The 12,475-nt window shown below is 48.9% G+C and overlaps 1 protein-coding gene across 7 annotated transcripts in view; it reads left to right on the top strand.

Annotated features, from left to right (window-relative positions):
• The first annotated feature begins 2,475 nt into the window (after nucleotides 1-2,475).
• adamts5 (ADAM metallopeptidase with thrombospondin type 1 motif, 5 (aggrecanase-2)) overlaps nucleotides 2,476-12,475 on the top strand; it is a 37,854-nt gene continuing 27,854 nt past the window's right edge. The window contains exons 1-2 of one of the 7 annotated variants that reach the window (XM_083632667.1): nucleotides 2,476-3,339; nucleotides 4,043-4,481. In XM_083632667.1, the coding sequence (XP_083488793.1) occupies nucleotides 2,714-3,339; nucleotides 4,043-4,481 (1,065 nt within the window). In that variant the 5' untranslated portion in view covers nucleotides 2,476-2,713. Of the gene's footprint in view, nucleotides 3,398-4,034; nucleotides 4,482-12,475 lie in introns of all 7 variants that reach the window. The other 6 variants (XM_083632668.1, XM_083632665.1, XM_083632669.1 and 3 more) reach the window with 6 other exon arrangements.

Genomic DNA, 12,475 nt, shown 5'->3' with positions numbered 1-12,475 from the left:
CGAATGAACAGGATCCTGGAAGGCTTAAGAGTCACTAAAGCCATCGTCTAGTTGGCTGCCCTGCCAGGGAGAGAGAGAGAGAGAGAGTGTGTGTGTGTGTGTGTGTGTGTGTGTGTGTGTGTGTGTGAGAGAGAGTGAGGTATGCATGGCTAAATCGCTCCAAGCACACACAAGTACGACATCCCATTGGCACCGCCACACACACTTCCCTCAAGCTACAATAAATAATCAAGACAGTTCCCGAGACAGCTCCAGATACTTGCACACCTGCAGAGCATGCGCACGCGCACACACACACACATGCACACACACACACACACACACACACACACACACACACACACACACACACACACATACAGTAAAGCTACGTATCTCAGTGAGGACATTCATAATAACCTAACCTAAATGCCTAACCCTTACCCTAACCTCAACCCAATTCTAAGCTAACCCTTAAGTCTTAACCTTCAAACAGCCCTTTGAAGGTGTGTGAGAAAGAGGACGGACCAAAGTGTCCTCACTTTCCTCAAATGTCCTCACTTCCAGGTATAAAACTCAAATTGGTCCTCACTAAGATAGATGTACAAGTACACTCTCTCAATCACACACACACACACACACACACACACACACACACACACACACACACACACACACACCATAAAATGTCTCAGGCAGGAATGGTGAACTCCCTGTGTTCTTATTCTGGAGTGGCCATTAATTATCTATTCCTCTCTGTACGGGACGGTCCCCCCCAGTCAGGCCCTGTTGGACTTCCCCTGTGCTTTACATTATTAAAGGAGGCAAAGTGGCAAAGTATAAAAATAACGGACCGCGGTTTAAATAAAGACACTTCCCCTGCTGAGATAGATGGTTTAAATAAAGACGGTTCCCCTGCTGAGATAGATGGCGCCGGGAGCGACAGGAGTGGCTGTTTAGGAACATCTCGTGTTTTGTTGTTGATGACTACAACTTTTTTTGGTTTTTTATTTATTTTTTATTTGTATTTTTTCTGACCCCCCACCCCCCCCCATTTCCGCCCCAATTGTACTTGGCCAATTCCCGCTGCTGCTCCCCGGTCGCTGCTTCACCCCCTCTGCCGATCTGGGGAGAGCCGTAGACTAGCACCATGCCTCCTCTGATACATGTGCAGTTGCCAGCCGTTTCTTTTCACCTAACGGCGGGGAGCTTCACCGGCAGGATGTAGCACATGGGGGGGATCACGCTATTCCCACCAGTTCACCTTCCGCCCCGAACAGGCGCCCCAACCGACCAGAGGAGGCGCTAGTGCAGCGACCAGGACACATACCCTCATTCCGGCTTCCCACCCGTGGACACCAGCCAATCGTGCCTGTATGGACGCTCGACCAAGGTAACACGGGGGTGCGAACCTGCGACCCTCGTGTTGATAGGCAGGGAATCTACTGCTACACTACCCTGACGCCCTACAACTTTTTTTGGTTATAGCCTACAAGCAGATGTGAGACCAAGTCATTGTTTTGCAAGTCACAAGTACCGTAAGTCTCAAGTCTTTGCACTCAAGTCCTAAGTCAAGTCCCAAGTCCTAAACGTTGAGTTTGGAGTCCAAACAAGTCAATTTTCGACCTGCACATTTTGCATACTGCGATTCGTTTTGGTTGTTGTTGACCACTGTGCAGTTTTTTAGGCTACGCAAACAAAATTATCTTTGGTTTATTTTTTTCCCAACTGGCGCTCAGTAGACAGTAACATTACTTAGTGAGTCATTGGTGTTAAAGTCCAAGTCGAGTTGCAAGTCTTTTTTTTTATTTTGTCAAGGCGGTGGTTCTGGTTAGGTGGTTCTCTTATGTGTGAGGATACGGTCTAGTGTCTTACTGTTTAAAAATGGCTAGACACTTCAATGGGGGAGAGGGGGGCATTTTTTACAGGGGGTCTTCACTTTTTCCTCTGTCCAGATTATTTTAATGCTTTTTGGATAGTGGCACACAGACACACACACACACACACACACACGCGCGCGCGCGCGTGCGCGCACACACGCACACACACACACACACGCACACACACACAGCATAGGGGGCTCCCTCTCCTTTGCTGAGGCATTCAGGTTTCTCTTCTCTTCTCTCCTCCAGCAGCACTTGACTTTACTCTGATTTGAGAGAGAGAGAGGGAGAGAGGGAGGGAGGGAGAGAGACATAGACAGAGAGGGAGGGAGAGAGAGAGAGAGAGAGAGGGGAGGGGGTGGAGGAGTGGTGATTGAGCGCAAAGGGGGCAGGACTTTTTTCTCTCTCCGGGTCCTATTAAGAGCAAACTTTGTGTTTTTGTTCTCCAAGTTCAGCTCACTGCTCTCCAGCCTGCACCACTGTTCTGCTCTCCAGCCTGCACCTCTGTTCTGTTCTGTTCTGTTCTGTTCTGTCCTCTCTCTCTCTCTCCCTCTCTCTCTCTCTCTCTCTCTCTCTCTCTGTGTGTGTATGTGTGTCTGTCTCTATCTCTCTCTCTCTCTCTCTCTCTCTCTCTCTGTGTGTGTCTCTCCGCTGCTCTTTTCCTGTCCTCCAATGCTTTTGTTTACTCGCTTGTTTGGTGCGTTACTTTTCATGGGAGGTTTGGGCACCGGGAGGATGCGCTTCTTCTTTTCGGCGGAGCGTACAGGCGAACAAGTTGTCTCTTCTCCGACTGCTCCGCGGTTGTTTTAAGTGCCGTGGAGCTCTGGATGTTCCCCGTGCTGGAATGAACAATGGTGCGGCTCTCTGGTGCTCCTGCCCGGGGCATGCTGCTGTGCCTGCGGTCGCGGCTACTACTCTTGCTGCTGTGCGTCGTGAAGTTGGATGTGTCCGCTGCTTTCCAGGCGCTCTATCCTCCGCCTCCTCCACCTGCGAACGGCTCGCTTCTTCTCACACCTGCCCGGGTCAGGGAGGGGGTCGTGCGGACCATTGACCGGATTTACCACGGAGGAGGCAAGGTGGGCTACCTGCTGTACCTGGATGGGAGCCGCTTTCAGCTGGACATGGAGAGAGACGAGGCGGTGCTGTCGCATCACCTCAGCCCGCAGTATGTGCGCTCTATGATGGGGGAGAGCCGTGGTGCGCCTGTGCCGCGGGAGTGCGCGTACCGGGGCACCGTGGACTCCAACCCGGAGTCGCTGGCCGTCTTCAACCTGTGCGGCGGTGGGCTCGAGGGCTTCTTCGCCGTGGAGCACGCGCGCTACACCATCACGCCGATCGTGCGCGCGAAGGGACACGAGCACGACGCGCGCGCCCTGCAGGACAAGGACGCGGAGAGCGCGCTCCACGCGTTCACGCGCGAGAGCTTCAGCTTCGAGGCCATGCGCGAGGGGCGCGAGAGCTGCGGGACGCGCGACGGGCGCCGGGGACGCCGGCGGAGAGGAGGACGGAGCGGGAAGGGGAAGCGCGGCAGACAGGTAGGGCGCTGTAACTTTAACGGTTCTTTTCATTAGCGATTAATGTGTTGATTATTTTCTCGACTAGCCTAATCTATAGTCTAGTCGTCTGGTCTATAAAATGTCACCAAATTGTGAAAAATGATTGCTTTCCCCCCAAAGCCCAGACATCCTCAAATGTCTTATTTTGTCTTAAAGTCCAACCCAAAGACAACCAGTTTACTGTAGATGAGAAAAAAGAAACCAGAAAATATATATATTTTTTTCTTTAAGTAGGATAGCAGCTCCCAACCGTTTCCGACTCATGGCTCACTTGAAAATCTCAAACATTTTCGTATACAGTAGCCTACGGAGGAGCACTTCACGGTAAAAGGAGCTGTCCATCAGCACCACAAAGAAATCAGACTTTTTAAATGATTATTATCAGAGACTAAAAGTGAGGGGCTGTCTGCAATAGGCTAATTAATGAATAATTATAGACCAATTTCTTTCCCCACAAAGATCTTAATGTTTATCAAATGATTTGGCGGCCCACTTCACCAGTGGGCACAGGTTTGGGAATGGCTGGTCTAAAACGATTCATCGATTATAAAAAAAAATGAGTTGGCGATTCATTTTCTGTCCATCGACTAACCAATTCATGGACTAATCGTTGCAGCTCTACAGACAGGGTCTCGAGCCGGAGACGGGGGAGCACGACGAGGGCGTGCACGGCAGGAGATGGTGGAGCCGGCTGGCCAAGGCCGCCGCCGCCGCGGGGGCCGCCGGCACGCGGAGCAAGAGGTCGGTGTCGCGCGCCCGGCACGTGGAGCTCCTCCTGGTGGCCGACGACTCCATGGTCAAGAAGTATGGCAAGGACCTGCACCACTACCTGCTCACGCTGGCCTCCATCGCCTCCAAGCTGTACGGACACGCCAGCATCGAGAACCCCGTCCGCCTGTCTGTGGTGAAGGTGGCCGTGGTGTCGGAGCAGGAGAAAGGCCTGGAGGTGACCAAGCACGCCGCGGCCACGCTCAAGAGCTTCTGCAAGTGGCAGAACCAGCAGAACCCCCTGGACGATGATCACCTGCAGCACCACGACGCTGCCATCCTCTTCACCAGGCAGGTAAACAAACTCTCCATATCCTCTTCTTCACCATGCAGGCAGGTAAACAAACTGTCCAAATCAACTGTCCATATGTAAGTGTACATATACCGTGGTCCAACCGTCCATAGTCCATTCTCTTCACCAGGCAGGTAAACAAACTCTCCATATCCTCTTCACCAGGCAGGTAAACAAACTGTCCACATTGTCCAGGGCGTTTTCAATAGGTGGTCCGCGGGCCCCCTGGTGGTCCGTGAAGGCATTGCAAGTGGTCTCGGACCATGCATTTGATAATGCCGTTACCCATACTGTAATCTCAATGTGTTTCCTCACACCAGTTAGTCTTCAGGTTGCTTCTTCAGTCAGAATGGTGGTCCATGGGTCACAATCAGTTGAAAACTCCCGATATAGTCCACCCTCTTTGCAGGTAACTCAGTTTACCCACCTCTTTGCAATGAGGCTGATAGTACTGTATCAATCGATGCGGGGGAAACATAGTTTACCTACTTCTGTATTGAAGGTATATATACCACTATACCCCTGAGTCCACCTCACCAGGCAGGCAAACAAACTCCCTCCCGTCTTTCCACACCTCCTGTCTGTGCACGCCTCCTCGCGTCTGCCTGTCAGGTTCCGCGGGGCGCCAGCTCTGCCTGTCTTCAGGCGCACACAGGTGTGATGCCAAGGCAGGGCGGAGTGACGCCAGGGGTTTGTTTTGTATTTTGATAGTGCACGCGATGGCAGCGTGCTTGACTCTGTGCAATAACGCCTCCCTAAGTGGTTTATGATATCTGTTAAAGAGCCTACATCAAATACGTCACTGTAATAAAAAAAAGAACACATATGTTCAATAAATCCTCTCTCTCTCTCTCTCTCTCTCTCTCTCTCTCTCTCTCATAAGCAACACATAAGCGGGTATGAGAGTTTAACTGGCACAGGTGTGTTTTTCTATTTAAATAGCTTATTTAGAGTAATGCTGTCATGTGTGTTCATACAGTCATATTAATGGCTGCCATTCATATTTAAATGAACAGTTAAGCTGCCTTCACATGCATGACGATCTTCTCTTATCTCACCGCGAGGTAAAGCGGGGGAAAGGTCAACGGTAAGTAGGTCGAAGTTGATCCAATTTGAACTTTGACCGCAGAGCAAGGTGGCAAATTGGAGTCGGGAGGCAGTGCTCCCCCCTGTAGGAAAACAACGGGACAGCGGGCGCAGAGCTGTTTCACCGCACATCACGTGTGGGCGGCTTTAGGCTATATCTTTGCTGTCACAGGTGTGTGTCGGTCATCTCCCTCCACTTGTGTTTGATTCTTCTCATTGTGTCTTTCTGCTGATTCTCGCGCAGCAGCAGCGTCTGTGAAACAGCCATAAGAAGTGTATTTCCTGCACCGGGTGTTTTTCTAGGCAGGCTCCTCTGTCTCCAGCCTCCCCCTCCCAGTCCCCTGACAGCCAAAAGCCTCAGAGTGTGTGTGTGTGTGTGTGTGTGTGTGTGTGTGTGTGTGTGTGTGTGTGTGTGTGTGTGTGTGTGTGTGTGTGTGTGTGTGTGTGTGTGTGTGTGTGTGTGTGTGTGTGTGTGTGTGTGTGTGTGTGTGTGTGTGTGTGTGTGTGTGTGTGTGTGTGTGTGATCTGAGGCGCACGCACATTCTTCCCAGGGTAGGAGGAGGAGGATGAAGTTGAAATCAGCTGCTGGGTGCATTTCAGAATGATTCCCTCAAACTCCTTCAAACTGCAGCTTAAGGTAGTCATCCCCCGGCTAGGGTTGCACAGGGGCCGGACAATGTCCAGTACATTTAAGGAAACTTTCCATGGGAAGTTAAGGCTGGGAATTTTTTGAAAATTTTGACAATTTCTTTGCGTGTTCCTAATTTTCAAACTTGGAAACTTTCCATGAGAATTCACAGGAATATATTGACAAAACAAAATGTTTATATATCTATGTGTATGACAAGATAAATACAGTTAGTATATTTTACCCCCAAATTTCCTGGTTATTCCTGTTAATTCCCATATATTCCCGTTAATTCCTAGGGAAAGTTTCCGACATTGAATATTCCTGGAATTTTGGCAACCCTAATCCCACCCTAGCACCCCCACCCCTCTCTCTCTCTCTCTCTCTCTCTCTCTCTCTCTCTCCCTCTCTTCTCCTTCTGTCCTCTCTCGCTCGCTTCTCCCTCTCCTTCCCTCTCCTTCTCTCTCCCCTGTTTGTCTCTCTCATCACTCCAGTCCGCACATTTTTTTCCCAGTTACTTTTCCAGCGTCTGTCAGCCAGGGCAGGGAGCTGTCAGAAAAACAAACACACCCACCCTGAGAAGAAGCCATACGTTTACCTAGACCACACTCGTTTATCCCTTCTTTCACCGTCTCTCTCTCTCCCTCTCTCTCTCTCTCTCTCTCTCTCTCCCTCTCTCTCTCTCTCCCTCTCTCTCTCTCTCTCCCTCTCTCTCTCTCTCCCTCTCTCTCTCTCTCTCTCTCTCTCCCTCTCTCTCTCTCCCTCTCTCTCTCTCCCTCTCTCTCTCTCCCTCTCTCTCCCTCTCTCCCTCTCTCCCTCTCCCTCTCCCTCTCCGCTCTGAAGCCGCAGGGCAGAGCAGCACATATCCCAGTGAATGTTTCACCCCTTGTGGTGGGGCTCGATGGCGGTTAGCTCCGCTCGACGTGTCAGATAGCTCTCCTTGGATTGCGGTGTGTTCCAGTCATGCAAGGTCTTGTCGCGGCTGCATGAGGCAGAGAGAGGTATTACCTCGGATCTCCTGGCGCCGCCCGCCCACTTGGCACCGCTGCCGGTAGTGCATACCTGAGGTGAGCAGGTTGGCGAGGTGGCGTGGGTCCTGCGTGCCAGCCACCTCATGGCTCCCCGCTAACCCGGTGGCCGCTGCTGCACCTGCACGCGGGCAAGACGGAAACTTCCCAGGCTGTAGTCGGTTTCCGTCCTCGGAGGAGGATGGGCTGGGCTTGGAAGCTGTCCAGATACCAGAGGCCAGAGGCCAGGAGGGCGAGGATCGAACCCGGGTCCTCCTGGACTCTAATGGCACGTGACAGGCAGTGTGCTGTGTATGTTCTGGCTGTTCTGCATGGGCTTTGAGCCTGTTCAGATAGACGTCTTTTCCCTGGCACAGACTAGTGCTCAGTGTGTTCTCATCTACTGTCACTGTCCCGGCGCTACTGAGATGCACCACTTTTTTCTTGTATAGTCCATTTTTGACTGATGGTTTTTGAAGGGCGATACCAATATCATTTAATATTGAAGGGGTGACCCACCACGCCTATATAACGGCAGGGGGAATTCTGAGATACATTAGACCTGTGGTTCTCAAAGTGGGGTCCGGGGGGACCCCTAGGGGTCTTTGAGGGGATTCCAGGGGGTCCCCAGAAAAAAAGGGTTTATTTATTTTATGATTTATTTTCACAAGGATTCCAGCCATAAGTAACGCAATGACAGAATGTATGACTATTTTGGTCATGGGTTTCGTAGACTTTCTGTAATAAAACATCTAAAAGTGTCTTGCAGGAGCCTGCTGTTGGGTGGGGTCGTTAGGATGATTGGGTGCACCTGGGCCCGGTGCACTCATGGGGGCTTAAGAAGCTCTTCAGACCATTCAGTCTCCCTCCCTCCTCACCGATGCACCTTTTGTTCTGTTTGTTTGTTTAATGTAGTTATTGTTTTTAACTTTAAACAAAAGAAAGAAAATGCTCATATCAAATATCATACGCCAAAATAAAAGTTAAAACAATCATTTAAAACGAAGGGAAAATAACTAGACAACACAAACTGCATAATATTAAACAAAAGAACAGAACAAAAGGTGCATCGGTGAGGAGGGAGAAAGATGGTCTGAACGTTTTCGTATAAGCCCAATGAGTACACCGGGCCCAGGTGCACCCAATCAACCTAACCTAACTAAATTTGTGTCAGTTTAGGGGTGCTTGACATTAAAAAGTTTGAGAATCACTCCATTTAGGTCGTGACAACATAACCAGACAACGTGACTGTCTCACAGATATCCGGTATTTAATCAAATGCCAATATCTGCCCGATATATGAGCCATAGCATACGATATATCAGTCTATCCATAATCCATGTCTTTATGTGTTACAGGCAGTGTATAGTGACATACAGTACATTGCTATGGATGTGTGGAAGTTCAGGATCTATTATGGACATAGTTGGTATAGTACTGGAGGTGCGCTGCCCTCCCTGGTGTGGCTATAAGGCTAAGCTGGGTGCGGCTAAAGCTAAGCTAAGGCAGATAATATGTTAGCTAACCTCTGAGAGACCCTGGTGAGGTGAGCCGAGGTCTGCAGGACAAGCCTGTGCAATGCTGCTGTCAACATGATGCTGTGTGCTTACTTGGCAGAGCCGGCACAGCTAATAGGCGACCTGCAATTAAGGTCACGACCTTAACAGAGGTGGAAGTTGAAGTCAGGAGAGGAGCCATTGCCTCACGTTAACTTTGACCTCTGCCACTGTTTAGCAATTAAAGGCCATTATCAGGAGTCTGTGTTGTTGGCTGAGCAGTTAGATTGCTGTTACTCTACTCTTGTGTGTCAGGCATGCAGATAAACAAGGTTTAGCTTTGGTATACTTATAAACACTGGAGGAAAATACACCTACTTTGTGTGTTTCAGTGACAGTCGAAATTCTTCATCTTAGGAAACTGTGTATTCGCTCACATTGCAGCTCATGTATTCTAAAGAAAAATATCAGAACGTGATACTGTTAGACAGAATACGGTACAGAATTGCTGTATCGTGATACCATCGTTATCGAGCGCCAAGTATCGTAATTAGTATCGTATCGTGAGTTACTCTGCGATTCCCGCCCCTAAGTAGAGGACTCCTCCTACGAGTAAAGGATACTGTGCGGGAGTTGTGGTGAGAATTTAGAGTAGTTGTAATACCTCCCTCAAGACCTAGAGGGCGCTATCTGCAGTAAGCTGCTCTCTATCACAGGACTTCCTGTGAAAGGTTATAAATTGATGTGAGTGAGGGATTTCCGGTGCAGTCCCCGGAGGGGGGGACTGAACCAGGGCTCTGAAACTTTGTTTTAGGAAATAAATAATTTCATACTTTTTAAATTCTACTTTATTATGTTGGAATAGTAATTCTCTTCTCTCTCACCCCTAAGTATTAAAATTTGTTTTTGCTATTAATCATTCCATAAGAGTAGTTGTCAGACGAGGAAAGGAGCTCACACGCTGTCAAAAGTAGTACGAGTAGTTGTGACATTTTGTCAAATTGTGTATATTGCATTTTGGCACAAAACTCCTCATTTCAGAAAGCGGATAGCCCCAATATTAGTGCTTCACAGGGAATGCCAGACAGGAAATAGCCTTATTTGGCTCAGGTGCCTGGTACCTGTGAGGAAAAGTGATTTTGATGTATGAGTGAGAGAACGTCAGGGCTTAGGAAACTAGCCCAAATAGAAAGTTAATGTTTTGTCCTCCCTCCGTAACATATACAATACAATAATAATAACAATAAAAAAAATGCATGCACCCGCATACATCTATACAGATAATACAATACATGATACACACACTTATTCTACCACATATTCACACACACACACACACACACACACACACACACACACACACACACACACACACACACACCAGATGGGATTGTACATACCGGTATGCAATATCTTATGATCATAATTATTTATAAGATATATCACACCCACATGCATCCATACAATAATACAATACATAATAATACACACACACGCACACGCACACACACACACACACACACACACACACACACACACACACACACGCCCAACTATGTGATTACAAGAGCTCATATTATGTACGGAGGTTTTTTTTTTTTCAATGGTCGTAATAATCATCGAAAATATATATTTAGATATAAATAATTCTCCATCAGTCTATAATGAGATCCTAACTGGGTCAAGAGACTGGTCCGACCGGGCACAGGGCCAGCACCCGCTGCGGGCGGGGGTAGACCCGCCCACCCCTCTACCCTCCACAGCAGCGCACGGCGTATTAACTTTTGACGTGTTACAACAAATGATCTTTCTATCCTTCCATTGTACTGAACGCAACATAATGTACTGGAGCGATCACACGGTAGTTCAGCCCAAAATGTACTGCGCCCATCCATCTTTCATCTCTGGGCTGGAGCGATGCTGATTATTACTGTACAGCGCTCAACCAGAACTGAAGCTCATTCAACACTCTGTGCCTGTAAAGTCAGACCGGCCCATTGTTCGCAGACGGAGAGTGGGGTAATGGAGTGCACAGGGTTGGAGGGAACCGGTCTCTTTGTGGTCGGGTCCAATTACTCCAGCGCCGGCACCCCCGCACCCGGACTGAGTGAGATGACCCGTGCGCCGGTGTCACTCGGTTCCACACATACCAGCACCAGAACACAACAACAGACACATTGAGGGGACCCGGGCAACTCTGACCGTGTGTGTGTGTGTGTGTGTGTGTGCGTGTGTGTGCGTGTGTGTGTGTGTGTGTGTGTGTGTGTGTGTGTGTGCATGTGCGTGCGTGCGTGCGTGTGTGTGTGTGTGTACACTACTAAGTGTTACATCATAGCAGACCCATGCATGCCTGATGCGCTCCCTTATTGTGAGCTGGGACAGTAGACAAAGCCCTACTGTAAGTGGACAGAGAGAGAGATAGATAGAGAGAGAGAGAGAGAGAGAGGCGTGGTATTTAGGTAGACATTGATGGTATTAAATTGTTGACTTTTTCAGCCGTTTCCACCGGGGTTGAGGTCAGTTCACTATCAATTCACTCAGTTCAAAAGTACAATAATACACATGAGAGGTTTTTGAATGACCCAGATTAGATTTTAGGCGTTGTTATCTGACACGCAGATTAGAGCGAGTGAGATTAAAATCCTAGATCACTATAAGTACAAGTCAACAATAGGAAGGACGTCAAGGGTCACAGCAGTGGTATTCCCGTGACAATAGGGAGATGATCTAAGAGAGCACGGCTAGAAAAAGAATTAGAAGAAGAACAGATCTCTTTGGAGAGCAAAGTGCGAGTGATTATTAAAGAATATGAGGTACTTGTTGAAAAGATGAGTTTTCAGTCAACAATGCGAGATGGGGCGTTGCCTGCTATTCTCAGTGGAGCGCGGGGACGCTTTCTTCCCAAAGTTTGGGAGTGAGGAAGGAGAAGAGCCAACATGGGTGCAGATCCTTGTTCACCAGAATCAGGCTTTTGTATTTATGTTGACCACATTCTACCTCCGAAATGGATCATTTTTGAAGAAATTCTACCTCCTGAATGGAGTGAATGAGAAGTGAGTTTGACCCCAAGCTATGGGATACGAGCACCAGCCCAAATACCTCAGACGACGTACACAGAGAAACAGCCTTATGTAATGATGATTGATGTACAGTCAGACACACATTGATGTAGACACAGCTGTGTACCACCTATCTGCAGTGCATTTCCCCTGCCGTCTCCTCCACATGCGTATGAGACGTTTTCATGTCACATACATGGGAACGTGCACACGTGGATATTTTGGTGTGAGGGATACGCTGCCATGTGCTCTGCTCTGCTCTCCTCTCCTCTCCTGTGCTCTTGTCTTTCTCTCCCCTCCTCCACGTCCATCCTTTCTCCGTGCGTTTATTATTATCCAACCCTAATCGCCAGAATAAAACATTGGCTTTTTACACGTTAGCTACAGAACGAACAAACCCCCGTCTTTATTTGTCACAATGCACCATGCATGCACATACGCATTATACACACACACACACACACACACGCTTTGATGCACTGTGAAATCTTCTCCGTATTTTTCCCATCCTGGCCCGTCCTCCTCCACGGTTCAGGCCAGGAGCGGTGGGCAGCTGCAGTGAAGCGCCCAGGGATCAACTCCTTCATCCGCCGTTGGTCAGACGATGATCTTCTTGCATGTTTTGAGTGGGGATCCATATTGATGTTCTATGGAGGAAAGTCCAGAGAGGAGCACGGGGAAGAACATGCAAACTCCACCCAGAAAGGCCCTTTTTCATGAG

The sequence above is a fragment of the Poromitra crassiceps genome (assembly GCF_964638095.1).
Source record: "Poromitra crassiceps genome assembly, chromosome: 3".
Classification (NCBI taxonomy): domain Eukaryota; kingdom Metazoa; phylum Chordata; class Actinopteri; order Beryciformes; family Melamphaidae; genus Poromitra; species Poromitra crassiceps.
Note: the sequence above shows the minus strand (reverse complement) of the source record. Positions and strands in the feature narration are given on the sequence as shown.